At 35.4% G+C, this 27,184-nt stretch overlaps 1 protein-coding gene across 1 annotated transcript in view; it reads left to right on the top strand.

The window, feature by feature from the left end:
- Window positions 1–2,221: 2,221 nt before the first annotated feature.
- The window catches only part of LOC144962871 (hillarin-like), a 56,824-nt gene continuing 31,861 nt past the window's right edge, over window positions 2,222–27,184 (top strand). The window contains exons 1-4 of the mRNA XM_078896230.1: window positions 2,222–2,536; window positions 17,309–17,574; window positions 19,420–19,590; window positions 22,215–22,455. Of these exons, the coding sequence (XP_078752356.1) occupies window positions 17,417–17,574; window positions 19,420–19,590; window positions 22,215–22,455 (570 nt within the window). The 5' untranslated portion in view covers window positions 2,222–2,536; window positions 17,309–17,416. The remainder of the gene's footprint in view (window positions 2,537–17,308; window positions 17,575–19,419; window positions 19,591–22,214; window positions 22,456–27,184) is intronic.

Here is a 27,184-nt window from a genome sequence, read left to right on the forward strand (position 1 = left end):
AGATTTGTTTACATAAGATTTATATAACCATGAAATATTCTTACAGCAAGAGTAATAGTATTGCCGCTACAACTACTACCACTACTGCTAACGCTGCAAGGACATGTAACTGATTGTACACATTTTTGCTGTTTTGTACCTTGCAAAATTGTGAGCTTTTTTATATCGAAAATATTCACTATCTATATGTGTTCAAAGCATTTTACTAGGGGCCTCAAGTCAAAAGCAACATATAACACGTTTGACGTGACGTGACCCATGTAAGACACAAACTGGTACCGGCAAATATTAGTAAAGGCAAAGGGGGGGGGGGGGGGGGGGGGGGGGGGGGAAATCCGAGTCGCCACAGGGCGGCGACATCTTTAAAATGTTAAACAATGTTAAACCACGCGCATAGTTACGCACTGTTTTATCAGTCCTGCATGTAAATATGCACGTAGGCATTATGCCCTACATGTTGCTGGAATTGTCTCAAGAGCTAGGTAAATATAATATACTGAAATTATGGATTTTTTAATTTAATATTCGAATTGTAATGTCTATGTCCACTGAATGAAAACCTTTCAACATTAAGTTTATTTTCGGTTGTTGTCATTGTTTGGGAAGTTTTGTTCCTTTCTTGTATATTTTTTATTTATGTTTTTGTTGGGCTTTATTTACCTTTTGCGTATACGGAAATACTCAATTGGACCAGCCATGTCTCTTTATTCTTGATAACTAGTAGTAGTAGTAGTAGTAGTAGTCGTAGTAGTAGTAGTAGTAGTAGTAGTAATAGTAATAGTAGTAGTAGTAGTAGTAGTAGTAGTAGTAGTAGTAGTAGTAGTAGTAGTAGTAGTAGTACATAGTAGAGTATTAATAGTTGTTGTTTTTGCAATAGTAGCAGTAGTAGTAGTAGTAGTAGTAGTAGTAGTAGTAGTAGTAGTAGTAGTAGTACTAGTAATAGTAGTAGTAATAGTAGTAGTAGTAGTAGTAGTAGTAGTAGTAGGAGGAGGAGGAGGAGGAGGAGGAGTAATAGTATTAGTAATAAAGTAGTAGTAGTAGTAGTAGTAGTAGTAGTAGTAGTAGTAGTAGTAGTAGTAGTAGTAGTAGTAGTAGTAGTAGTAGTAGTAGTAGTAGTAGTAGTAGTAGTAGTAGAGTAGTAGTAGTATAGTAATAGTAGTAGTATAGTAGTAGTAGTAGTAGAGGAGGAGGAGTAATAGTATTAGTAATAAGTAGTAGTAGTAGTAGTAGTAGTAGTAGTAGTAGTAGTAGTAGTAGTAGTAGTAGTAGTAGTAGTAGTAGTAGTAGTAGTAGTAGTAGTAGTAGTAGTAGTAGTAGAAGTAGTAGAAGTAGTAGTAGCTGTTGGTGTTGTTGTTGATGATGATGTTGTTGTTGAGGAGAAGAGGTAGTAGTAGTAGTAGTAGTATTAGGGGTAGCGGTAGCAGTAGTAATAATGGTAATACTAGCGTAAATAGTAGTAATAGTAGTAGTATTCGTAGTAGTATTCGTAGTAGTAGTAGTAGTAGTAGTAGTAGTAGTAGTAGTAGTAGTAGTAGTAGTAGTAGTAGTAGTAGTAGTAGTAGTAGTAGTAGTTCTAGTAATAGAAGAAGAAGAAGAAGAAGAAGAAGAAGAAGAAGAAGAAGAAGAAGAAGGAGGAGGAGGAGGAGGAGGAGGGGAATAAAGGAAACCTCATTAACACAACTGATGTTACAAAACTCAAATGATTTGTTGATCTTTTCATATGATTCCAATCTAGGTAAAGATGGCAAGCTACATTCGATCCAACAAACTATCAATGGCTGTTGCTACACGTCGGTTTGTGTGATAATTATTCCTATTCCTTAATTGTTTTTACAACCGCAACTGATGTGCATTTTACTAAACTACATAGCCTAAGTAAAAATACAAATATTAAATCGAATAAGTCGTCCTTCTCTCGACAAGGATTGGCCATTAACCAACATGTCGCTGCCATAGCAGTTGCTTCTGCCATTAATCTTTCCAGATTGAAAATTGCTGTACCGAGACGACACAACAACAAAGGTGACAACAACAGTCGCCACTGCCACCACCACCACCACCACCACCATTACTCTACAATAATAAAGCAGTAGAAGCAGTAGCAGTAGCAAGTTGCTTTTTAAACGGCGGTCGGTTTGTGAGGCTTACATAAAGCTCTCTCTCACTCAGGTGTGGTGGGTGGTTGCACGTCTACCTTGCTTGAGAGGCGACAATATTTCCTGTCACTGTGTTGAAGGGTGCGTTTCGGATAAGCCGTCCCAATCCCAACGTGTTTAGTGTTTACTGTGAAACTCACGCTAATAATCTGTTATAGTGTAATATGTCAGGGAAGAAAAGTTAGATTTTCTTATAAAATAATCTAATTGTGTGACACCAATTCAATATATTCTTCTTCTGGAAATTACTTTTTTTCTCGGATGAATAAGTTCCTATTTGATCTTTGATGGTGAAGTATGACCGATGTGCCTAACGAATTGCGATTGTGTGAATAAGGGGTGATAGTTAATTATAGTCAATTGGACTTCAAACTTGAAAGGTGAGTGCATCACAATGCCATTCGCGTTGTTTTTGTAAAATGAGGAGGCACCAGTTTGATTTCCAGTACTCAAATCACATGTGAAATGGAACACATTTTAACTTTGTTGTTCAAACCATGACCTTTAATTTTCCTGAGGGTTTTCCTCTCTCTCTCTCTCTCTCTCTCTCTCTCTCTCTCTCTCTCTCTCTCTATATATATATATATATATATATATATATATATATATATATATATATATATATATATATATCTTTCTTTCTTTCTCTCTCTCTATCTATCTATCTATATATCTATATCTCTCTATCTATATATCTATTTATCTACCTATCTGTCTATCTATCTTTCTTTCTCTCTCTCGCTCTCTCTCTCTCTCTCTGTGTGTGTGTGTGTGTGTGTGTGTGTTTGTTTGTGTGTGCGCGCGCGTGTGTGTGTATGTGTGTGTGCGTGTGTTATTCGTTATTCATTTACGGTATAACATGTTTCCTTGCAATTAATTGTTGTCAACTTAAAGGAACAAAACGCAGAGTTTCATAAGCAACATTTGCTTTCCAGTATTTAATTTATCTACAGAATCAAAACAAAATATGTCCACGAAAGCATTGCTTGTACTGAATCTTTTGTTCGCGAAGTCCAGCTTTGGGGTTTTTTGCGAAGATGAGGATCATTAATTATATCGATCGGTATTTGAAGGACGATTTTTCTCGGCAAATTTTTAAATCCGAGTTTTTCCAGAGTAAGGCAGTTAACCGGTTAAACATAATATTATATTTTCTTGATTATTGTTTTCTTTACTAAATTACATCTCCGTCCTTTCATGAACAAAAGAGCAGGTACTTTAATTTCTTACGAAATAGAATCTAACCTTTCTGATGTGGCATTTTCTATATAAGATCTGTTTGCAATAATATTTTCTTGGGCATAATATTAAAGACAGTTTCTAAATATTGTAAAAGGTCCTAGAGTACTGAGTTTGGTTCGATCCTGCCAGTTGTTAAACTAAACTAATAATAGGAGAGAGAGAGAGAGAGAGAGAGAGAGAGAGAGAGAGAGAATATAGTAATAATAGTAATATATGTACATTTACGAGACAGTCTATATCTCGTGCAACATGAGCTCTATGCGCTTTACAAAAACATTTGACAATATTATTGTAATTATTATTATTAGTTTTAGTAATAGTAGTAGTAGTAGTAGTAGTAGTAGTAGTAGTAGTAGTAGTAGTAGTAGTAGTAGTAGTAGTAGTAGTAGTAGTAGTAGGAGTAGTAGTAGGAGTAGTAGTAGGAGTAGTAGTAGTAGGAGTAGTAGTAGGAGTAGTAGTAGTAGCAGTAGTAGTAGGAGCAGTAGTAGTAGCAGTAGTAGTAGTAGTAGTAGTAGTAGTAGTAGTAGTAGTAGTAGTGGTATATACGTATATAAGTGCACGTAGATTTAGACGGATACATATTATTATAGTACCAACATTTAAAACACAATATTAGGCTTAGAAAAAAACCCAATGCAAATGTTATAAAATGTACATCAAAAATAAAACTAAGACACGCAGCTTGTTTTCTGCTCAAATTGTCTGTTTTGAATATGTCTGTCGGTCATCAAAGGTTTTGGTTCCATCAAAATCTACTTTTTGGAAAACAGATGGCATATCACATATTATATTTCACCGCCCACAATACGTTTTTACTGAATGATTGCATAATATCCTCTCGGGGAGTATTTTATTTCTCAAGAAACTAAGTAGCCCTTAGTTCTGTCTCTGGCCCGTTAACCTACTACGAAAGGTGTTGTTTGCTGAAGGTAAACTGGATTTTTTTTCTTACCAATGTTTAATGCTAGATAGTTTGTCTTTCATATTTTACTACCGCGATTTATATTTTCTCTTTCTGTGAACATGGCTTTCGACTGTCATCTTTTGTCTACTCTGTATTCTATCTAATTACCAATATAGCGATTATTTGGCTGTACATCTCGATACATGAAATATTTAGATACACAATAAAACAGGTTTGTTTGTTTGTTTTTATAATAAATAATTGTCGGGTCTAATCATAAATTAATATTTTAAAATATGTTCGCAAACGTCTTTTTGCGTGGATAACTAAAGATCGTAAATCAGAAAATTCTGTCAAAGTTGACGCAATTGCAGCTCGTCTTTCTTATAATGGGTGTATCCTTTTACGTGTACGATGTATCAAATAACAATATGCAATGTGCATATCTTTTCATTGAAGCTATCATTTCATTATCTATTGTTATTTAGCTATTCCTTCGAGCTTCAATTCGCAACATTTTTACCATTTTTTATTCTCTAAAACAAAAGACATAATATTAAAGATCACAATGTAATTGGTTGTTTCAAGAAATTGAATATCTCTGGTACGACGTGTACATACATGCAGATCTGACATCTGAACCCGATTATGGGCATACTTTAACATTGTAATAATGGACAATATTGTACGTCCTTTTTTTGAGATTTCCATTACAACAATGAGCCCATAATGAATTGGGTTATCCGACCTGCAAATAAGTGCACGTCGCACTGGTGTTTCCTTCGATGTTATCTTCAAAGCAACTCCCTTGTTCTGCGTGATTCCCAATGTTAATTGAGCTTTTAGATACATTGATACATCCATGTCTTCTTTCGGGTATATATTCAACGCATTATATCTTGCTTTGAGGATAAAGTATTAGAAGGATAATCTTGTGATTAATGTTTGTCTAGGAGAACATTTACTTTGTGGGTTTTTTTAATTGAGCTAAATAAATTTTCAACACACAATGCTATATATGGCCCTTCCTCAACTTGAAGGCAAACTTGCTTTCATGTGATTCTAAGAAATGATATACAAATAAGGAGAAAAGCTGATTTAAAAAAAATCGTTCCAGCTTTCTACATCAAGCCGGAAATAGGTCTCAATTTTATTAAAAGTATGATATGTTCAAATCCAGCGTGATGACGATGTGAATAGAGACCCAGTCTTAAAACGTATCGATTATCATAGTTAGTTTCTATGAAATGTTTGAAAGATTGCTGGCACAAAAATATCAAAATATAAAAACATAAACGAATATCCATTGTCAACAGCTTATGGACTCACTTGTTTGTGCAGCAATTCACTGTTGATTGATTTTTTGTTGCATACGTACTTTTTAATTGAAACTGTGGATTTGGTCCCTCTTTGATGTTTTGGTTGAGATGAAACAACGTAATCGATCGTGTAATAGTAAGATATAATTATTCTAGATGTTTTACGCAAGAAAGATGGGGGTGCGGGAAAAATCGTAAATTGAGGTCGAAATTGTGTTTATTGGTATAATCCCCCGCCTTTCAAAATTACGCCATTCCTCGTCTGATGTCAATAGGAATCATTATTGCTGTCCTTATTAATGACCTTGCCCAAGTAGTAGTAGTAGTAGTAGTAGTAGTAGTAGTAGTAGTAGTAGTAGTAGTAGTAGTAGTAATAGTAGTAGTAGTAGTAGTAGTAGTAGTAGAAAAAATATTTGAAAGTGTCATAAGCGGGGCTCTAACCCGGATCTTTCCGAGTCACGATGTATGGCCTTGACCTCTCAGCCACCTAGCCTATTTGGAGTATTAGTGAGATGTTCTACAGAGCACACCATGACCCATTAATTCGACTGCATTTTAATGAATATGCATTGATTAGATTACATTATCATGTCAATCTCTGTCTCTTTGTTTTCATTGATTTATGACTCCAATTAACTCCAAGCGGCTTCGTTATTTGTACCAACGTTTCAAAGATTAATGTGTTGTCATTTATTCTACTTTCTTGATCTTCGGAAAGGAGCAAACGCAGCGATCTTGGCAAGTTACGAACTGTTCACAATTCTTGTAAATTTATCGTTTTAAAGATGAACATTGTGATCCAGAGTAAAAATTGTTTTGTTTTGTTCTGTTTTTTTTTGTTTTGTTTTGTTTTTTTCTTTTTTCTTTTTAATTTGGTTTTGTTTTGTTTGTTTTTTGGGGGTTTTTTCTTGAGGAGGGGGGGGGGGTGTGTAAATGGTCCCTTCCCCGGCGTTGTTTCTTTTTCATTGTCAATATCAAACTTTACAAAGGGAATCCAATATGAACGCAACTATTGCACAATTCAAACATGAAGTCGTCACTCGTTAGATAGGTTAGTTTCCCTTTAGTATAGAACCATCGATAGACATATATAAATGCATAATCTGTTTCAAAAATCAATATAAGTGCTCAGAATGACTCCGAAGCACACACTCTGTTTTATGTGCTCCGTGTTGGACACAGTAAATCTCCTTTAAAATGATTAAGTCATCTTGTTTTGATACAACCAAATCTTAAGATTCAACTAGCTCACTTTGATGTTGTTTTTTCTGCTCATCTTCGGTTACAAGTTCAGATAGTCGATATCTAAAATTGTTTTTGTATTTCTAATCCGACATTTTGCCATATGCTACCTTGGTTCAATACCCCAATAATGTTGTGATCTAACATTCAAAGGCTTATCCGTCAGAGCTATGGAAGATTACAATTAATTGTTGGTTCCCAGTTATGGATTACTCGTGGATTTCCCGTACGTCGAGTCATATTAGGTTTTTGAAAGGGAAATTTAAAACAAATTAATATGGATTAGCAACTTTTCGTTTTGAAGCAGATAGATGATAGGTTTAGAGACACAAATTATTCTAGATATATTTATAGAAAATAATAAGAAAGAGTGAATTAAAAACTGACCTTTCGCATTGACAGTACCTAGTAATAGTGGTGGTGGTAGTAGTTGAAGTAGTAGTAGTATTAGTGGTAGAAGTAGTAGTAGTAGTAGTAGTAGTAGTAGTAGTAGTAGTAGTAGTAGTAGTAGTAGTAGTAGTAGTAGTAGTAGTACTTGTAGTAGTAGTAGTAGTTGTAGTAGTAGTAGTTGTAGTTGTAGTAGTAGTAGTAGTAGTAGTAGTAGTAGTATTTGTAGTAGTAGTAGTGGTAGTAGTAGTAGTTGTAGTATAGTAGTGGTAGTAGTAGTAGTATTAGGAGTCATGTTAGTAGTAGTAGTAGTAGTAGTAGTAATAGTAGTAGTAGTAGTAGTAGTAGTAGTAGTAGTAGTAGGAGTAGTAGTAGTAGTAGTAGTAGTAGTAGTAGTAGTAGTAGTAGTAGTGGTGGTCGTGGTGCAGTTTCGTAGGATAGATCACGTGTATCGATCACAAATAAATCGCTCATCATCACGCAAACTGTGTATTTGACCTGGGGCAATCACCCAAACCTTTCCCAACATCCAAACCTAAACACACCGACATAACTTTAATACCGGAGGGACCACTCTGACTGCAAAAGTTCCCTGATAGCTGGTTGCGGCCAAAGAGTTACATTATCAAAGAACAAACATGGATCAATAACGTGCATAGGGCATATGGGAGTCTACATAGAGCGATATGGCATGTCACGGTTATGTATTTAGTCTAAGATTTAGTTGTAGGTTACACAGGGGAAAATTGTTACAGTATTGATAAGGGGTTGGGGGGGGGGGGGGGTGCCATTTTGTTACATAATGATAAGTAACTCTGGCTTATCGCTAGGATGACTCAAGCGTTTTATAATAGCTGTCTTTTATTTTGTTTTCTGTTTTTGTTGTTTTGACACTTCTGTAACATTCGTGTCACCTCCTGGTGTTATTTTTCTTTTGCCAGCCAAAAGGTGAAAAGTTAATACGTGCAATACTCGATTCAACATTATCTGATGTCATTGAACTTAATTTGATTGAAACTCAACCTATGCGTATCATATCTCTACAGCATCATGTTACTTAGCTTCTCCCATCCGGGACCCTATCGTTTTCTCACAAAGCACATTTTCTTCATTCTGGCCAGAAAACGTTAACTTGATTTTGCCCATCAAAACAACGGTGAACCAAAACGCAAAATAATCTATAATTTTTTTTATATTTGGGGTTCCCGATATCTCAGTTGATACATCACTCTCTTCTCCCGGAAAGGGACCAAGATCGATTCCAATTGTAGTCGAATTTTGTTTTGTCCTCATTGTCCAGTCAGCAATGATTGTGTAATATATTCTGGGTTTTTGAAGTTTATATTATGTTCCTCACCACGGCCTTTACAATTAAATGCGTTTTTACTTTTCCTTCACTCGCCTCGCCCAGCATGTGGAGCCAGCATGTAATCCAGTGACGATGAAATAAAATGCCCCTTGAAAAACCCACCAATATCGATTTTATGACGCTCACCTCGTGCTTGCTGTGAATCTATTTATATCATGGATAGGTGTTCTACAGTCACCATAGTCTCCCTCTTCAGTTAACATTTATCAGTGATCTAATCATGGATCACCGTGTAAATAGAATAAGTTGACGAATCCCGTCTGTCCTTTTTCTTTTGGTAGTCAAAGAAATCTCATGTTTGAGAACTCTTCATAAGTTTGGGTCCATCTTATTTCTTCGATAGTTCAAGTTGAACTTATTGGAACACACAAATCAAACAAGCTACCTTGTTATACAACCAAGCTTGACATGCCACATTTAGAAATCATTATAATATAGAAAATGTATTGGAAGAAAGAGTTCTTGGTTTCGTGAGGAGGAGCATATGCCAATGACCTTTCAAAGTAAAGAAAGAAGCTTCTTTTCTCAAATAATGCCGAGTTTAGGGGAAATTTAATATATGCTTTTAAAAACCATAAAACCATTTACTCATATTCAAATATCAAAATGTATCTCTGCCACTCCCTTAAATACGTTTCAATAAGAAATAAAATCAACACGTGCTATCATATGAAAACAATACCTGACCGTTATCACACATCTAGTTCTTGTTTCCTTGGAATATGTTGATATTTTCAAAATTATCAACCTGCATGCCCAGCAATCTATACATTTCTCGACGTCACATCATGAAAAAATAGCACCGGAATATATCTGCCATGTGGATAAATGAAAATCAATGTAAACGCAATCAACGCCTCGTTATATCTTACATCGTCACACATGTTAGCTGCTTGATTGACTGGCTGAAATATAAAACATAATAATGATGATTAAAGCTTTGACAACACATTTGTCAGTCATGACAAAATGGAATATATGAGAAATGAAAGGCCGGGCATTCAGTGACAAATTTATTAGAAAAACAGATATTATAAGCTTCCACCCTGGTAAATTTGCAACACCATTATGTAGGGCGGCAGGTATTTTAAAAATACTTTCTTTCAGTATCATCAGGCAGTGTTACAACAGTCCAGAGGGAATTATAGAAATCTCACATACTGTCACTTTGCACGGATATTGGAAGAATGTAAATGTCCAATGCCAATTTATGTGTAATAAATAAAGAGGGGAAATGTACAAAATATGCAGGACGGGTTAATTTCCTTCGCATATCCTTTAATTGCCCTTACATTTATAATATCATTATAAAGTGGCGTTTGATAGTGTGCACCCGCCATGTATTTATTGACAAGTCCGATAACCCAAATTCTTATGGATTCAATGTTGCAATCGAATTACTCCCAAATTGACTTTCATATATAGATAATATGTACAAGTCGTCCCAAAGCAAATAAAAATAGTGTCCATTATAAGAATGTTAAAATAAGCCCATAAGTAATATTAGACCTGCAAATATGTACACCCAGTGTATTGCAGAACTGTGGTGGTATTCATTCAAAGATGTTGTGTATCGTGATCATTTAGAATCATTGCGATCTATACATTATTTCATTTCTAAAAGATCTACTACCGTAACACTGAATCATGATTAAATAGGATTGACCAACGAAACACATCTAGGATATAATAATATGTGACACAATACAGGACATTCTCGCCCAGACGATTTAAGCATTTAAACATACTCACGGGTTCTTCTTTATTTGATTCTTTTTGCTAGGATTTGACATGCCGTTTGTATTGTTGTTGTTTTGTCATTACAACTGCTTGCTGGCAAATTGTAACCCTCAATTACTTAATATAATGTTGCACACCTGCTGAGATTGTCTACATTTTACATGAAGACGATAGCACAAGACACGGTGCAATTATCTAAATGAGACAATGGACCTCTTTCATTACACGCATCGATAGATTTTGTCATAGATGCAGATATCCTTTACTCTTTGGACATGCATTATATATTTCACCAAGCTAACTTTACGCCTATGACGCTGGTCAGAAAAATGAGAAAACTATTTATATTACTATCATAATCTACTAGATTTAGAGACTGATTTTGACATTTTTCCAGACAAGAAAATGAAGGCGATACCAGGGCGCATTACAGTGGTAACTTTCTCCCACAACGTAGGATAATAATTGAAATATATGAAGATAAACGTCAGATGGATATTCCACTTAACTTTTGATACAGATAACTGGCCTAGACATTCCATGGATCGACAGATAGGAGAATAAAACGAGAATTCATCATTGTGTTGGGGAAATATTAAAGGCAGACTAAGTTGAAAAGTCCAATGACACGGTTGGTGGAAATGAATTAAATGATCGAAAGAATGAAGGAATAGAGAAAGGAATACACCATAAGGCATTACATTTTCGTGACAAAGATCTTTAGAGAAAAAAAAGTTTGATCTTTCTGATATTTTTAAAGTTCCATTTATAATGAAATGCCAAGTGCTATGCACAAATATCTCAGATAGAACCTTTTAAAATAATAACGATGTGTACTTGCATCCTTGGATGTTGATTATTTTAGTACACACTAAAACATAGAAAGAAATACGACCATAAAGTGTGGCACATCAGTGAACATTAATGGATATTATTTATTGTAATGAATGTGTGTCGTCAAGGCTGAATGAATGATTAGAATAATATAAAACATACTCAATGTGCCGTGTCAGTGCTTTGTCTGATCAAGAATAGGATCTAAAATCGTTCCGTAGAGATAATAGTTTGGATAGCATGAATGCGTTGTCAGTAAGTATCACATTTAAACATCACTTGAAATTATATTTTCAGAAATATAATTTGAAAATTAAGCAAAAGAGAAGCTTCGAACGCTATAGAACGGATGATACTTCAGTTTATTGCCTTTGTCAGAATACATTATAATGCTATAGACCTTGAATTCATAACTACAAATTATGAATACTGCAGATATGAAAAATTAAGAAATAAACATCATCAGACAGAAATTGCTTTCCTATTTTGCTATTACTAGTTTACTTTATACGATTTATTTTTTAAATTAGTTATCTATTGGTTTATTGATAAATCGATCGTTATTGAAAATATTCTAAATAAATAAAAAGGTACGACTTTTCACACTCGCATCATAACAATAATTCATCCAATAAAAACAACTGTGGCATCTTGACCTATTGCATTGTATTATTTTGATTTTATATCGCACTACTCGTGTGTGCAACAGCTTGATTGTACAATGACTAGTCATACTTTTTTTTCTTTTCAAATCAGAAATGTATCTCGGTGTATATCTACGGTAGTTCCTGGCAAAAGCACAACATAATGTTTATATATCAGAAGAATAACTTTTAAATATTTTATCGGTGTTTCTATCATATTGTGTGGATTATCATAGTGCCAGAACGTTACAATGAAAGTCGTGAGTCAATAAAGCTTTTTTTAAGGCTGGATACGTCTACGACTACGCCTCAGTGATTACGTACCAACAGCTTATTGTGTACCCAGACTAGAGCAGTAAGTAGAAGCAGTTACACGCTTTCGTTCGCATGAATGATTCAAGGGCTTGAGGTCCTCCGACAAGAGAGATAGAACGCACTGGTCTTTGGTATTGATGTCACGATTTTGCTTTCTTCTTTCTATCTCAGTTGATAGTACATACTATAATAACACACGACATCGTGTTAGTTTTGTAAGCTTGTTTTGACATCCTCAAGAAAAATTTATCAATATAACACTTTCCTTTGCACTGTGGTCTTGTGGTACAGCATTCGCCCCTGGATCTTTAGGTCCCAGGCTCGAGTCCCAATGCAGGTAACACACTGTTGAGTCCTTGGAAAATGCTCGTAACTCCCACTCTTTCAAGCACTTAAGTGTAAAATGAGTACCTACCGCTAACAGTAATGTTTCTATCGAAAAAAAAAATGTAATGACGCCTCACAAACATCATTTCTCACGTTGCTGTTGGCTTGAGACCACTTTTAGCTTTTTGGGTACATTTAGTGGATATTGCCGTATAAAAAACAGGATCTTTTTATATAAAAGAAAAAAGGGAAATATGGGCTTGTGTATCTGTTGACCAGATTTGTTGTTGTTACCTAGGGACCCCTTGTAAAGCACTTAGAGCACGATTAGTGGATATTGCACTTTATAAAATCTCAAGTTTGTGGGGGGGGGGGGGGGGGGTTGTTGGGGTTTTTTTTGGTTTGTTTGGGGAGGGAGGTGGGGGGGGGGGGCGAGTTGTATCTAACAGTGGTATATAATCCAATGATAATCTAAGCAGAATTAAATGCAAAAGGAAAACATCACATCCCTCCGTTTTCCTGATAAAATTCAGCCTTCCTTTGTTGTGGATCATCTTTAAATCTTCCAAAGCAAATTTATATGCACACACAGGAGATATCTTATCGTCTTATCAATTCAAAAATGTGTTTTATATATTAAGTATATACAGCACTGAACTGACATTTCGATTTTAATGATTTGGTATATCATAATCATTATTGAAGATTTACGGGGAACAATGAATTGAATGTGACGAAAAGTTTAAGACAGAGAGGAACATTTAAAATGCGTTGTAACCTCGACGACTATCTCTATTGTAAAGTAAAGACAGGTGTATTTTTTTAAACATAGGTTAAATCAATTTTGTGACGGCCATTGAATGCTAATATCTGTGGAGATTGATTCTTGCCTGCCTCAGATTAGCAATGGAACCACACCCAGCGGATAGCATTATTGATAAAGGTTCATTATCGTAACTAAGATGTCATGCAGTTAGTATTTATTAAGTCGCCTATGTTGGTAAAGCCTTTCTTTATACATTTACAAATTACTGGGAATACTTCATATAAAAGCATTGCTACTCCTTGTTGCATTGATGTTATGAGAGAATTTTTTAATTAGGTTGATACATACATCTATTGTAAACAAAAGATATTGGATTGGGGGATGTGTTCTTTTTTTATGTTTGTTTTGTTTTGATTTTTTGTTTGGTATTTTTTGTTTGTTTGTTTGGCGGAGAAGGTTCTTTTGTTTTTGGTATTTTCGGGGGTTTTTTGGTTGTTGTTTTTTGGGGTTTTGTTTTGTTTTTTTATTTGTTTTGGGAGTGTTATTTGTTTATTTGATTTTTTTTGTTTGAGGGAGAGGGTTTGTTTGAAAACTGACTTTTTGTCTAGGAATAAACATATTCTTGTCATTCACTGTTCAATTGTTCATAATTTGCGTGATAATCTCCCATTTATTCATTTCTTTACTTAGAAATTTACTTCTCATGTACCCACCTGTGATTGTTACCACATTGCACAACAGAGAGTGATAACTTAAAAGTCTCCCGTTGGGTCATCGTAATCTGTCGATCTACTTAGTAAAAGTTGTCTTTCCAAAATAAGGAAAATATTTTTTGTGAGTAAACTACAGAATATACTTGATGTTCACTGATGTGGATTCAAATCTAGAGAACAACAAACTGTGATATTTTTCAAATGTAATACAAAGATATCATAGAAGCCGTGGACAGTAAAAATGGAATGTACAAAAATGAATATAATAGCTTCAAAACAAATAACAAAACACCGAAGACGGATCGTTTCGGACTTAAACTCCTTCTTCAATTAAACGAGCTTTTATGTAGCGCAATATCCTCTAAACGTGCTCAAAGCGTTTTACAAAGGACACCTGACCAACAGCAACACTGTAGAACGAGATCGATGCCTGTTAGGCGATATTACCAAATTTTTTCTGACAGGGACAACGTTGTTAACGGCCAGGTACTCATTTTACACCTGAGTACGGTGAGAGAATGTGAGGAAAGAGCCTTCTCCAGGGACTCAACAATGCGCCGAGCGAGGCTCGAACCCACGACCTCCTTCCGATCCGAAAGCGAATGTCATTGCACAAGACCACATAGCCGCACCGCAATTGATAAGAAAGATATTTAAAAAGTTAATAATATATCACTTTACTAAGACTTTTCCGCTGTCTATTTGGATTTAATGTGGTATATTTAGTTTTAATTTTTTTCTTATGGCTGAAGAGGGGCTTTTTTTAAGCTGTTATATTCATGTTTGTGATATTTTTTTTTCATGGATTTGGGGTTGTGACGCTTCCTTATTATTCGGTGTAAATGAATACCTGGCAGTTGGAAAACTGTAACGCGCGGGAACAAAAAACACTCTAGACATGAAGGCTTCACCAACCTACATCAGGCTGTTTGAAAGCAGACAGGGATGGGAGGATAATCATGCAGTATCGAATGCTGACAGCATGGACTAGAAAGAAGAATGAGAGAGAAGAGAGTAAATGTGTCTTAATGTTTTTTATGGTAAAGTAATGTTTGATATCCTTAAAAGCCTTTCGTCCCAAAAAATGAAAATAATGTTTTATTCATAGCCGATGGTAAAATTAAATATTTAAGGTTAGGTTAAGGGATGTCTCTTGTGTGAGGGATTGACAGTATTTCTGAAGGGGATAATATATACAGATCGTCTTCATGTGCTGAAATTGTTGATTCTTACACTCAAAACTTTGAAAATGGTTTTGTGACTATGGTTGTTGAGCCTGAATGTGCAGATATGTATAAATAATTTGACGGTTGTTTGATTCAAACTTTCATTGCACCTACGTTATTGTTCAGTAATTTCTCATCACTCTCGCCATGCACGTGATGGAAAGTAGAGAAGGGTTTTTTAACGGTATTATTTGTATTAATTACATTCTCTATCGTAAATCAAAAATGATACTCCTCTTTTGATTACAATTAAATTGTTTTATTATCTATTTTTTGATGCAGTGAATGAAACAAGCAATCAATTCATAGATTACAGAAACTATTATTTTTTGTAAGTTATTGAAGCAATCCTTCAAATCAACGAAACAAATACTTAGCAGCATCTTTAACATGCATCCATATATATATATATATATATATATATATATATATATATATATATATTGTGTGTGTGTGTTGTGTGTTGTGTGTGATGGGGGGGGGGGGAGCTTTTTTCTCTCTATTTCCCATTTGTCAATAGCTGATCTCTTGGAAGCACTTGTCCCCACATATATTATAATAATAATACCATAAAGACACAGTCAAGCGTATAGTAGGCCATTGATTGTAAAGCAGAATAAGAGCAAAAAGGTTATGAAACTAGGTTTGAATTAGCCTTTGTTATCAAAGTGAATCTAAAAGAGAAGAATGCAAATAGAGAAAACAGTCACCAACTTACTGTTTTGCAATAATTTTTACGAATACACGAGTAGATGACATTGACTTTGACCTTGATGTACTTCAAAAGAACCCGATTTATCTAGCGATATGTAGAGAGTTTTAGCGAATAACTCTTTTCTTCAAAACAAGAACAAAGAGGCCATTATTTAAATTGTACTATAGAGCAGTAAAGTTAGGTGCCCCAACGTAAACAAAGGTCGAGAAGCACGATGGCAAACCACATGTTCCTGTCTTGACAGCTCACGTTTCAATGTAAATTAATAGAAAAAAATAACCTTTAAAATTTGGCTGTTAGGTGGCGAAAGAAACACATATTCATAAATACTCGATCATGCATCAAATAATGTCTAGATATGGATATTTTATGGAACAAAAGTAAAATTTCTAAATTTTCAAAAGTTACAGTCTATCTATTTTTAGACCAGAGCAAATTATTGCGCTGGTGTGAACAAACGCGAATTATTCGGAGCCTGATTTTCAGAATAATTTAGCCTTATATTATTATTTCTGCAACTGTTAGATTTTATGTAAACATATTTTCAATACAGAAAGTGGTATTGCCTACAACTCAAACTCAATGGAGACTAATGTCGTAAATTTCCGGTCCTAACGGAATCCTATCAACTTGTATGTTTACGTTGGCCTAACTTACTGCTTATTTGTTCTCTTTCGATTCAGCATATCATATTTAGTAAATATTAGAATCATACTACAGATAACAACTCATATTGTATCTTGATGTTTCTTTTAAACAATATGATTGTGCGTGTAGGTTTCCATCAAGTACAGATTTATTACTGCGATATGCAGACTGCTTTATTATGGTTGCTTGAGGAAAGTTGTCGATTATTTATTGACGCTTTGTACTTATTACAAATCCTTAACTGGTGAGATTTATTCAAAATCTAAGTTTTATACATGGCAGTTTATCATGAATATCAATTTTATCTTCGTACTTTATATAAAGCGCGGGAATTAGCCATAAAAACCTGGCAATAAAATCTATTCTATTATGAGACTTTTTTATACTAACTCAATATGAATTACATAAGATTATAATTAGTATTATGAACCCAACGAACTGTATGAGACAGATGTGGTTCTGGGCTTGACAATGGCGAGAATATAATTTTACAAATTGAAAGAGCTGCCACGCCCACCTGTTCGGGTCGTTGTCAGTCTTTTCTTTCTTGGTCTGAAGTATATTACGACTCGACACCGTAAGAAAAAAAGTCGTAATTCTAGAACTTGTTACTATCCCATTTTCTTCCTTTTTCCTGGCGCTAGATATGACCTTAATGCGTTGCAAGCGCCCTAAAACCCTTAAAACAAACAAAACAACAACAAAAAGTCCCAGTATTTAAAATGTGTTCTTCATGTCCAAAATTCTTGTTACTTTTCCAGGTATTTGGTGGTTCAGGAATAAACTGTACAATTGTGATGGACTATATTGAGTGATGTCATAACAAATTTAAACCAAGAATTGACGTCACAGACTGGAGAGAAAAAGTCATGGAGGAACAGGAATCAGCAGAAAGAGGGTATCGAAGATTGTCCTCGCTATTTTTACCACCAAAAAACAAGAAATGTGAGCGCTGTGACCAGATCGTCTATCAACAGGAAAGAATTGGCCCAGTAAATGATGTGGTCTTTCACAAGCAATGCTTTAAGTAAGTATTATACTGCCGTACTCTGGAAAAACACATATTTAAAAATTTGGCAATATCGATCGATTTAGATGACCCTCATCTTAGCGAAGTCCCAGGTTTGAGAGTTTTTGTCAAGCGAAGTCCCAGGTGTGTTAGGTTTTGCCAAGATGAGGGTCTTTTAAATCGATCGATATTTGAAGGAAGAGTTTTCTGGCCAAGTTTTTAAATATGGGTTTTTCCAGAGTACTGCAGAATATCATTTGAGAGAGTGTTTTAATTAGATGCTCACTTCCATGCACGAGTATTACCTTTGGGGTTGCAAACTCAAAATTCCTGTCTTGATTCTTATTTTGTTTTTGTTTTGTTTTGTGTTTGTTTTGTTTTTAGTTGTTGGTTTTTTAAATTTTTGTTTGTTTGTTTGTCTTTGTTGTTTGTTTGTTTTTGTTTTTTGTTTTTTGGTTTTGTTTTGTTTTTTGTTTTTTGTTTGTTTGTTTGTTTGTTTTTTGTTGTTGTTTTTTTTGTTTTGTTTTTTTTTTTTTTGGGGGGGGGGGGGGCTTTTTTTTCTCTCTATTTCCCATTTGTCGATGGCTGATCTCTTGGAAGCACATGTCCCCACTTAATGTTAGTCAACGAAAATTAGTTCGATTTTGCTGTTAGAATGTAGAAAGCTGACTCACTTGCATATCAAAATATAGCGCTGAGTGCTAAAATGTAATTGAAAATCTATAGCTAATTTATCTGAAAGGGACCAATTTGTTGTTTTATGTCACTTGTCATAAGGTGGTATTTTTAGATGTCAACAATCTCATAATATGTGAATGGTAAGAGTTGGCTTTTTTTCTGTTTCCCAAAAGTTTGTAGTCATTTTATATTTTATAAACTTCTCAAAAGCAATCAATATCAACAAATGTATACAATAACATATAAAAACAGTGCTTATATTTAGCTTATATTTCTTTAATTTCACCATAACATTTTTCAACTTCAAGAGGGTTATTATTCAGCAGATTTATTCAGGGTCATCTGGTAAAATATTCATTGTTGTTTTCATGTACACATTATCTTAATATACAGCTTATAGCCTTGGGGTGAACTGTAGTGTAAGATTTATATATTACATGTAGTGTAATGGCCTTGTTATGGTGGTAAGCCTCCTTGAAATCCCTTTTGTTTTTGTCTACAACACCGTGTGAGATCGAAAAATAAATCAACCATTTGAGATATTCCTCCTTATATTTATGATGCAGTCAGAAGTACAAGTTTTATATGTTTGGTTCCCATGAGAAAAGTGTTTCTGTAATTTTCTAATGGGCAGTTCGGACTCATAGGCCCGTGAAAAAGATTAAATGGGTTGCACAGTCCGTGAGATGTTATTTTGTTTTGTATCTGCCATCTTGACGTATTTCTAGATGATCAATTTTTGAGAAATTGATACTATAACGCATGGTCAACTCTCAATCTACCTAATGTGCTAAATGAATACATAAAATACCATATCACGTTAGATGAATCAATGAGGTAGTAGAATGTGCAGGTGTGCTTTGGGGGGGGGGAGGTGTTTATAAGCCTATGCGAAAAAATTGATTTTGTTTTCTGGACTCTCACATTTATAGCCATATTCAAGTGTAGCCGGGGGAAAACAGAAATAGATAGTTGTCTTTGATGTGATTCGAACCTGCATCCATATGGGACTGATAAGTAGCCTCATCTGGTTGAAGAAAGTGTACAGTAAATAGAGACATATTTTAAGTCATTCCCTTTTCAACGCCATACTGATGTTGTACTTCATACTTCATTACTTTCTAGAACATTAATTTTGGTGTTATTCATATCTTAAAAATTGATATATTGATTTCATTTTTGTAGATGTTGTGTATGTGGTGGTTATGTAACCTTAAAGAATTACTGGACAAACCAGTCAAACAGCGATGACCATGAGATCTACTGTCAGCGCCATGCGCCAAGGATTGGAGGCTCCAGAGTGGACAAAACGGCCATGGGAATTCAAAGGGCTCTCTCCGCCCAAGATAATTTCAGGTATGTACGGGAGAGGTAATTGTTTGGGTGCACATGATTAGCAGTTGCTGTCTACAGACCTGCCTACTATAACGAAAAATTCGTAGAATTACGAGATTTTAACAATAATTTCAAAAATTCATTAGCATCTCTAAGTCATTAAAACTTATTGAAAATGAAAGTTGATGCCAGACTCTACATAATTTTCAGGATTTTAGAGTGTTATTAAATCCTTGGTATGGTAACTCGTTCACTATTAAATTTAACTATAATGGCGACAATGTTCATCTTCTTCTTCTTCTTCTTCTTCTTCTTCTTCTTCTTCTTCTTCTTCTTCTTCTTCTTCTTCTTCTTCTTCTTCTCATTTTCCTAAACGTTACGAATTTTTACATTTTCAAGTTGACAGGTCTGTATCTGGGTTTTGTAATCGCCTCTGGTGACGTCATGTGGAACAAATTACCCCTTTTTCTGTGTCACAATGCTTGAATAATACACAATGATTACTTTTCGTCTTCGTTTTTTTTTCTTACCCAGTGACCTCGTCAGGTTAAAGATATATGCGTGGTGCTGCAGTTTTGGGGTTCGGAGCGTTTTTGTTTTTTTGGGGGTTTTTTTTTACATCTCTCCACATTGGTGTACCTTCCAATCCAGCAAATATGACCTTAACAACTTAGTCTTAGTAGAGATAAAAAAGGAAGTGGTGAATATTGCTGTTTTATTATTTTCTAGTCGACGTGTATTGAATGTTGTTTCTGAGGAATGAAATTAAAGTTGGACTGTTACTCACAAACTGGAAATGGATTGCTATGTTCGCGCTTTGTATGCAACTCGATACAATAGCACTAAGGTTTCTGGATGGTATTTAAGACGATGATGATGATGATGATGATGATGACATTGATAATATTAATGATGATGAGGATGATGATGACGACGATGACGATGATATTGATGAAATCAAAGTTTTATCGCCCTTTGCTATTTTTGGTATTGTTGATTATTTTACAAGAGACCCTTTGTATTTTCAGTTTCTTTTATGGTTCTATTGATCCATAAATTGAACAAAGACAGGATTCGAAGACGTTTATTATAATATGAAGCTATGTCTGATAATTCAAGTTTTCTAATGGGACAGGGATATATATGGTTATAAAATAAACTCTCAAATACAATGGCAATCCATCTATACATTGAAATTCCAGACGAATGTCCTAAAATGACATTAGAGTCAGTCATTTAAAAAGGAGTAATATGACCCACTGTATTGAAATGGTGTTGTGTCCGGGTGATTTAGATGCTGAAAATAAAAGTGACCCAATCAAACTTTTGAATAGAAAAGTCCAGGTCACTATCTTTAGACTGCGATTAGGACACAATCGCTTGAAATTCCATATGCACAAAATTTTCAACATTGGAGAAACAGGCATGTATGATTGTGGTGAAGGAGAAGAATATGCTCACGATATACTCTAAACCTGCCAAAGTATGCAATAGCAAGAAAGGATTTTTGGCCTGGTACCACTACCTCTGCAGACTAAACTGTTTGTGTCCCTGACAGAGCTGAGGAAGACAACGGCGTTACTTCACCAACTAGAGATTCAAACCTGAAGACAATATGAGGGGGAAAGAAGAAGAAGAAGAAGAAGAAGAAGAAGAAGAAGAAGAAGAAGAAGAAGAAGAAGAAGAAGAAGAAGAAGAAGAAGAAGAAGAAGAAGAAGAAGAAGACGAAGAAGAAGAAAATGAAGAAGAAGAAGAAGACGAAGAAGAAGAAGAAGAAGAAGAAGAAGAAGAAGAAGAAGAAGAAGAAGAAGAAGAAGAAGAAGAAGAAGAAATGATGATGATGATGATGATGATGATGATGATGATGATGATGATGATGATGATGATGATGATAAAAAAAGAAGAAGAAGAAGAAGAAGATGAAGAAGAAGAAGAAGAAGATACGGAAAATTAAATTTAAAATCATAAAATATAAGACATGGTTTAAGTGTATATATCTATATTGAAGACAATGATTTCACTCACTGCAAAATCCCCAAATTTCATATCTCACTTCATTTCAATTTTAAGCTTAGACCGTCTACTTTCTGGAATCATCCTTCTCTCGACAGAATATTAGATCGAAAATATGGGTCACATTAAAAATGTTATGGGTTTGCGTAACTTGTAAGACTGTTTAAATGGGGAACAAACGTGTGATGTCAAAATACTGGTTCCAGTCTTATTGGAAGTATGAAATCAGTTCTCATGAGGACTGGATACATACCTTGTGCAACTAATCTTCTGATTTCAGAGTGATGGCATTTTATATCTAGTCTAGATAAATGCTGGTCATCTATAAAAGTCATCCATCCTCGCTCTTTTACGCCTCGTTCTCCCAGGAATATGTCTATACATTCTGCTACTAAAATAGTTATGCCACGTTATGATTCCAGATGAAACCAATGTTCACTTTTCACTCTGGAGGAGTTTTGAACCAAAAAATAGGAAGGTGTGACGTCATTATTTCACTGCTCTATTCTTAATCAAATCTGAAGAAAAAAGAAAAGTAATGTATGAGCTGGTTAAATGCATCAAATTTGCTAAATAAAGCTTTGTGAATATTCACAAATCCTTGACAATATTTTCTTTTGACCAACCAATAGGAGATCAAAGAGTCAGATGAGTGAGCTGCGATACGAAGGGCAACAGCCAGGACATGCCTTCGATGGCGACGCCTTAAACTTCAAGGCCGGACTTACCAGAGGCAATAGTCAGGGGGGACCGGGAGAACACAAGTTCAACATTGATGGAAACGCCTTACACATCAGAGGTGCTCTTGATGCCCAACTTCTACAAAAACGTTATCAGAAGAAATTGGATAAACATCACTTTCCCCCACATATTGTGAGTAGTCAATAACTTGTCTTCATTGCTTGTTGGTTTCCGCTTCATTTTTATTAACAGTGTTGGCAACAGCTCATCTTCATCATTATCATCATCATCATCATCATCATCATCATCATCATCATCATCATCATCTTCATGATCATCATCATCATCATCCCCCTCCTCCTCCTCATCATCATCATCATCATTACAATCATTATCATCATCATCATCATCATCATCATCATCATCATCATCATCATCATCATCATTCACATCATCATCGTGATCATTATCATTATAATCAGATAATCGTCATCGTAATCACAGTTATCATTATCATCAACCACAAGATATTTCCAATGACCTTCAACTAACAAAAAACCATCATCAATCACGACCACAAAACTATTCACTTCCCCGACTACGTATCCAATCGAGTGTAAATTGCCATAATCACGAAAGCTTACCAATTAAAATCCAATAATAATTAGACACATCGGGATTTTATGTCCAGGACAATTTCCTATCTAGTCCAATCGCATTAGACTTTAAACCGGAAGTACAACATATGAAATGTCTCTGACAAGTAGTAATATTATATCTGAGAGGCGTATGGGTATATTCACACCGATTTTTTATATTGGTTTAGTACAAAACCTCCCGTAGAGCTCATGTCCGAAAAGTTCTGGTGGATTGCTTTGTGTGTTGATGGAAACACCCAGACTTACACCCACAGAGAAAGAAAGAGAGAGAGAGAGAGAGAGAGAGAGAGAGAGAGAGAGAGAGAGAGAGAAGAGAGAGAGAGAGCGGGAGAGAGTGGGAAGAAGGGAGGGAAAGATAGTTATGTCAAGTGAGCAAGATCTGGCGTTTAAATTTAAAAGACTGTAAACCCATTTGGTCTAAACTGACTTTTCCAAACTACTCCTATACATGATGAAATGTCTCATATCTCATAACCTGCGCCCGACTTCGTTATGGTCTGTTTTTTTATAATTGTCCGAAACAATAAGCGGTACAAGAACAAAAGTTTTTTGTCTCTCCTGTACACTTTGCAAAGAAACAGGCCTATACGGTTTTACAACATGAAACTTCAGAAAGGTTTGCACTAAAACTCGTAAAGTTTATAATCTTGTTTCGTCTGTGATCTTTATTTTATTCTATAGTAACGTTGGTTTGTTCCTTTAGATCCTTACATTCCAACATCCAAATTCAGCCAGTGTTTCCATGGAGACCAAAGCGGTTTAAGAGGTGATGATTCGTGACAACATTTTCTGATACTATATTATTACAGTAATAAGTAATGTACGTATTAGAACCCTATAGCTCATGGGAATGGAGTCTATCTCGGAATATTTATATTGTGGGAGGGGGGGGGGGGGTTCAAAATGGACAATGACAATAATTGCTTACCTTTAGAATTTTTGCAAAGTAGTCCGCCCTTTACCTACCCATTCATTGCTGAGTAAAGTGGGGGCGAGAGCTGGAGAGAACAAATCTAACAACAAACCTTTCAAATTTAACTTAATTTAAAATGTTTAAGCTAACAGATAGATCTATATAATTCGCAAATACAAGTGCATCTCTCTTCTCTCTCTCTTTCTCTCTCTCTCTCTCTCTCTCTCTCTCTCTCTCTCTCTCTCTCTCTCTCTCTTTCTTTCTTTCTTTCTTTCTCTTTCCCTCACTTTCTCTCTTCCCCACAACACACACAAACGCTGACAAACATAATATATCCATTTACTCTCTCTCTCTCTCTCTCTCTCTCTCTCTCTCTCTCTGTGTGTGTGTGTGTGTGTGTGTGTGTGTGTTTGTCTCTCTATTATGCCTCCCTCTTAACGCCCATTCCTTTCTCTCCCACTCTCTCAGAACCGGATTTTTTAAAAAACAAGGATGAAAATGAGGATCAGGGGTCATCATTTGTAGATCATCCCTAGAAGCCATGGTGTTTCTCCTGGCCCATAAAAATCACATTAATGTCCTGTGTGTAAAGGTTTATTACAATGGGACATTTAGCAAGACAAACATTACATACCCTTCCCGCCAAAACCTGCAATAAATTGTCTAAAGTCTAAAGCACACAGAAGAGACAACATCAGGCCTGTTAATTTTTCAACGCACGGAATGTTAAATCTCTGTTTTCAACTAGAAGGTACCATTAATCAAATAACCTGTTGCCGTGGCCAAGTTCTTTTATTTCTCATCGGCAACAAAAATAAATTGGATATCAAAACCAGCAGCTTTTCTTTTGTTTTTGTTTTTTTTTTTGGGGGGGGGGGTTGGGTTTTTTTTTTGTATTTCGTATAAAAACGCTAGAGCAATTGATTCGCAAACTGTTTCCCCCCCCCCCCCCCCCCCCACCCCATTCAAAATGTTGTTTCTTGCAAAAAAAAAAAACCATTATGAAGGCAAAAGATGTGTGCATTTAGTTATGGGAAGTAATCATTAGTTAATTCATCCCAGCTTTTTATCAACAACAGGTCAAGAGAGTCAAATTATTAGCACTTCAGGCATAAATGCAGAGACTCCTTTTGAATGGCATGTCGTCATTTCCTAGGATAGCTCGGGCGACGTTGGAGGTCCATCACAATGGACGACAACATTGTCATATCCAATATCCAGACGAATGAGTTTTTTGTAGTATCGAATGAGAGAACTTTGAACATTCATTTGGTAACTATAGTAATCAAAACCCCAGTCAATATTTTCAATTGGATTATTTGAAACCTCCAAGGTCAAAGTGTGAAACTAATCTACTAGAAACTTTGGACTGTGAAAGTAATTTAAAAAATGAATATAACAGTTTCAAAATGAACAAGATACCAAACACGGAACGTTTCGGGCTCAAACCCCTTCTTCAGCCAACAGCAAGAAATGAATAAGAAATTAAAACATATATACATTACTTAAAAACCCAGATAGAGGGCAGAGAAAATATAAGCACCCCCTGAAAGTGTTCGATTTTATACCTTTAGTAAGGGGGGGATAAGAGAGGGATACATATCAGATATGATAGAGAGAGGACATGGCGAGGATTAAGAGAGAAAGAAAGTTGGTTAGAATTAGAAATAGTGAAAGAGAAAGTTATGAAGTGTAAGAGGATTACGGATTAATATCCTCCCACATGCTTAGGAGGATGCGAATGAAATAGTATGATTATTAGGGGAATGCGTTTGTCAGAGTCTCTGTCCCTTGAGTTGTTTCCAACACAGTCACCACCATTATGAGTACATGTGAACACTATTGTTTAGACCAAGATGGTCTATACGAGTGAACAACTTACAAAAGCACAGAATTATTTTTTTTTAATTGATAAAAAAGTGACAACACTGAGACTCCAGCCCCGTGTAGATAGGTCTTTGTAGTTATCGTTAGGTCACTAATCAAGGGGCTGAACTTGGTTGCAAATGAATTTACTCAATATTTATTTTTGCATCCATTTTGGCGTGGAGAATTCAACAATGGGGTCATCATTGACAAATAGATTGACTTATGATAAGTCTTAAAATGAACTTCGTAGTTTGAAGACTAATGTTCTAATCCTGGTAGACGTTAGGATATTGGTGTTTTCTCGTAAAAGCCTATCCCAGATTTTTAAAAATTATTATTTACGTCTAAAAACTTTAAGATTACGAATTCCTAACATTTTTCATGAGAAATCGTTATTTACATAGGCACGCGAAACAACTACGCATTACGTTTGATTTGTCAGAAAAACAAATTAAGTAAATACTTATTCTTGCATGCTTTGAATTCACGGGGAACCGACAGGCGAATCGGATTAAAGTTAAAATAGGACAAGGGAGAGACATGACCCTGATGGAAAAAATATTGTTAACAAATCTAAATCCTAAATCTATCTCTTCCACCTAACTCCCACCTGCCATGTGACAGTGACAGCCAATGTTTACATAACAATCCCCATATATAGCATGAGACTGTGGAGTCGAGGTTAATGAGTGGTTTGTTCAACGACATTTTGACAACCATCCAAATTTTGTTCGTTAGCGAGAAATTAAGTAATCTTCTGTTCTTCCAGTCTGGTCAGATTCTCAACATTTTTTATTATAAGGTTTGTAAACAAACATGACCTCTGTGACAAACGTAGTTGATGTCAATTATTTTACTTACCTTTTTATTCCTTGGGTGAAATTTGTATCGGAACAGGGAAGGTCACAGTATGTACTACCGTTCTCTGCTTAGGAAATAGAAATTATTATTTAAATGCTTTATGCTTTTGTTTTCTCCCCCCCCCCCTCTCTCTCTCTCTCTCTCTCTCTCTCTCTCTCTCTCTCTCTCTCTTTCTCTCACTCTTTCTCTCTCTCTGTCACTCTCTATCTCTTTCTCTCTCTCTATCTCTCTCTCTCTCTTTCTCTCTCTCTCTCTCTCTCTCTGTCTCTCTCTCTCTCTCTCTCTCTCTCTCTCTCTCTCTTTCTTTCTCATGCTCTTGGTCTTTGTGCTAGCATTTTGTTTGTTTTGTGGATTTCCACTTAAAACAGACCGTGGAATAACATGAACAGCTATATATATTTTGTTCAATTTGATTTTGATACCGACATTCTCATCTGAAGACGACCACAATCTCAAAGCGCATTCTGTATTGGACAGCACGCAATGTATCTTCGTCTGGTATTTTAATGCCCAAAACCGAGCTGTGGTTGAGAGCCCTATTAAGAAATGGCGTGTTAACTTGCGATGGAATTTCAGCCATTTAAACAAAAGACAGTCATTACTTCTTCTTATAATTCGT

This window comes from Berghia stephanieae, chromosome 1 (genome assembly GCF_034508935.2).
Source record: "Berghia stephanieae isolate SIO BIC M18660-M18661 chromosome 1, UCSD_Bste_1.3, whole genome shotgun sequence".
Classification (NCBI taxonomy): domain Eukaryota; kingdom Metazoa; phylum Mollusca; class Gastropoda; order Nudibranchia; family Aeolidiidae; genus Berghia; species Berghia stephanieae.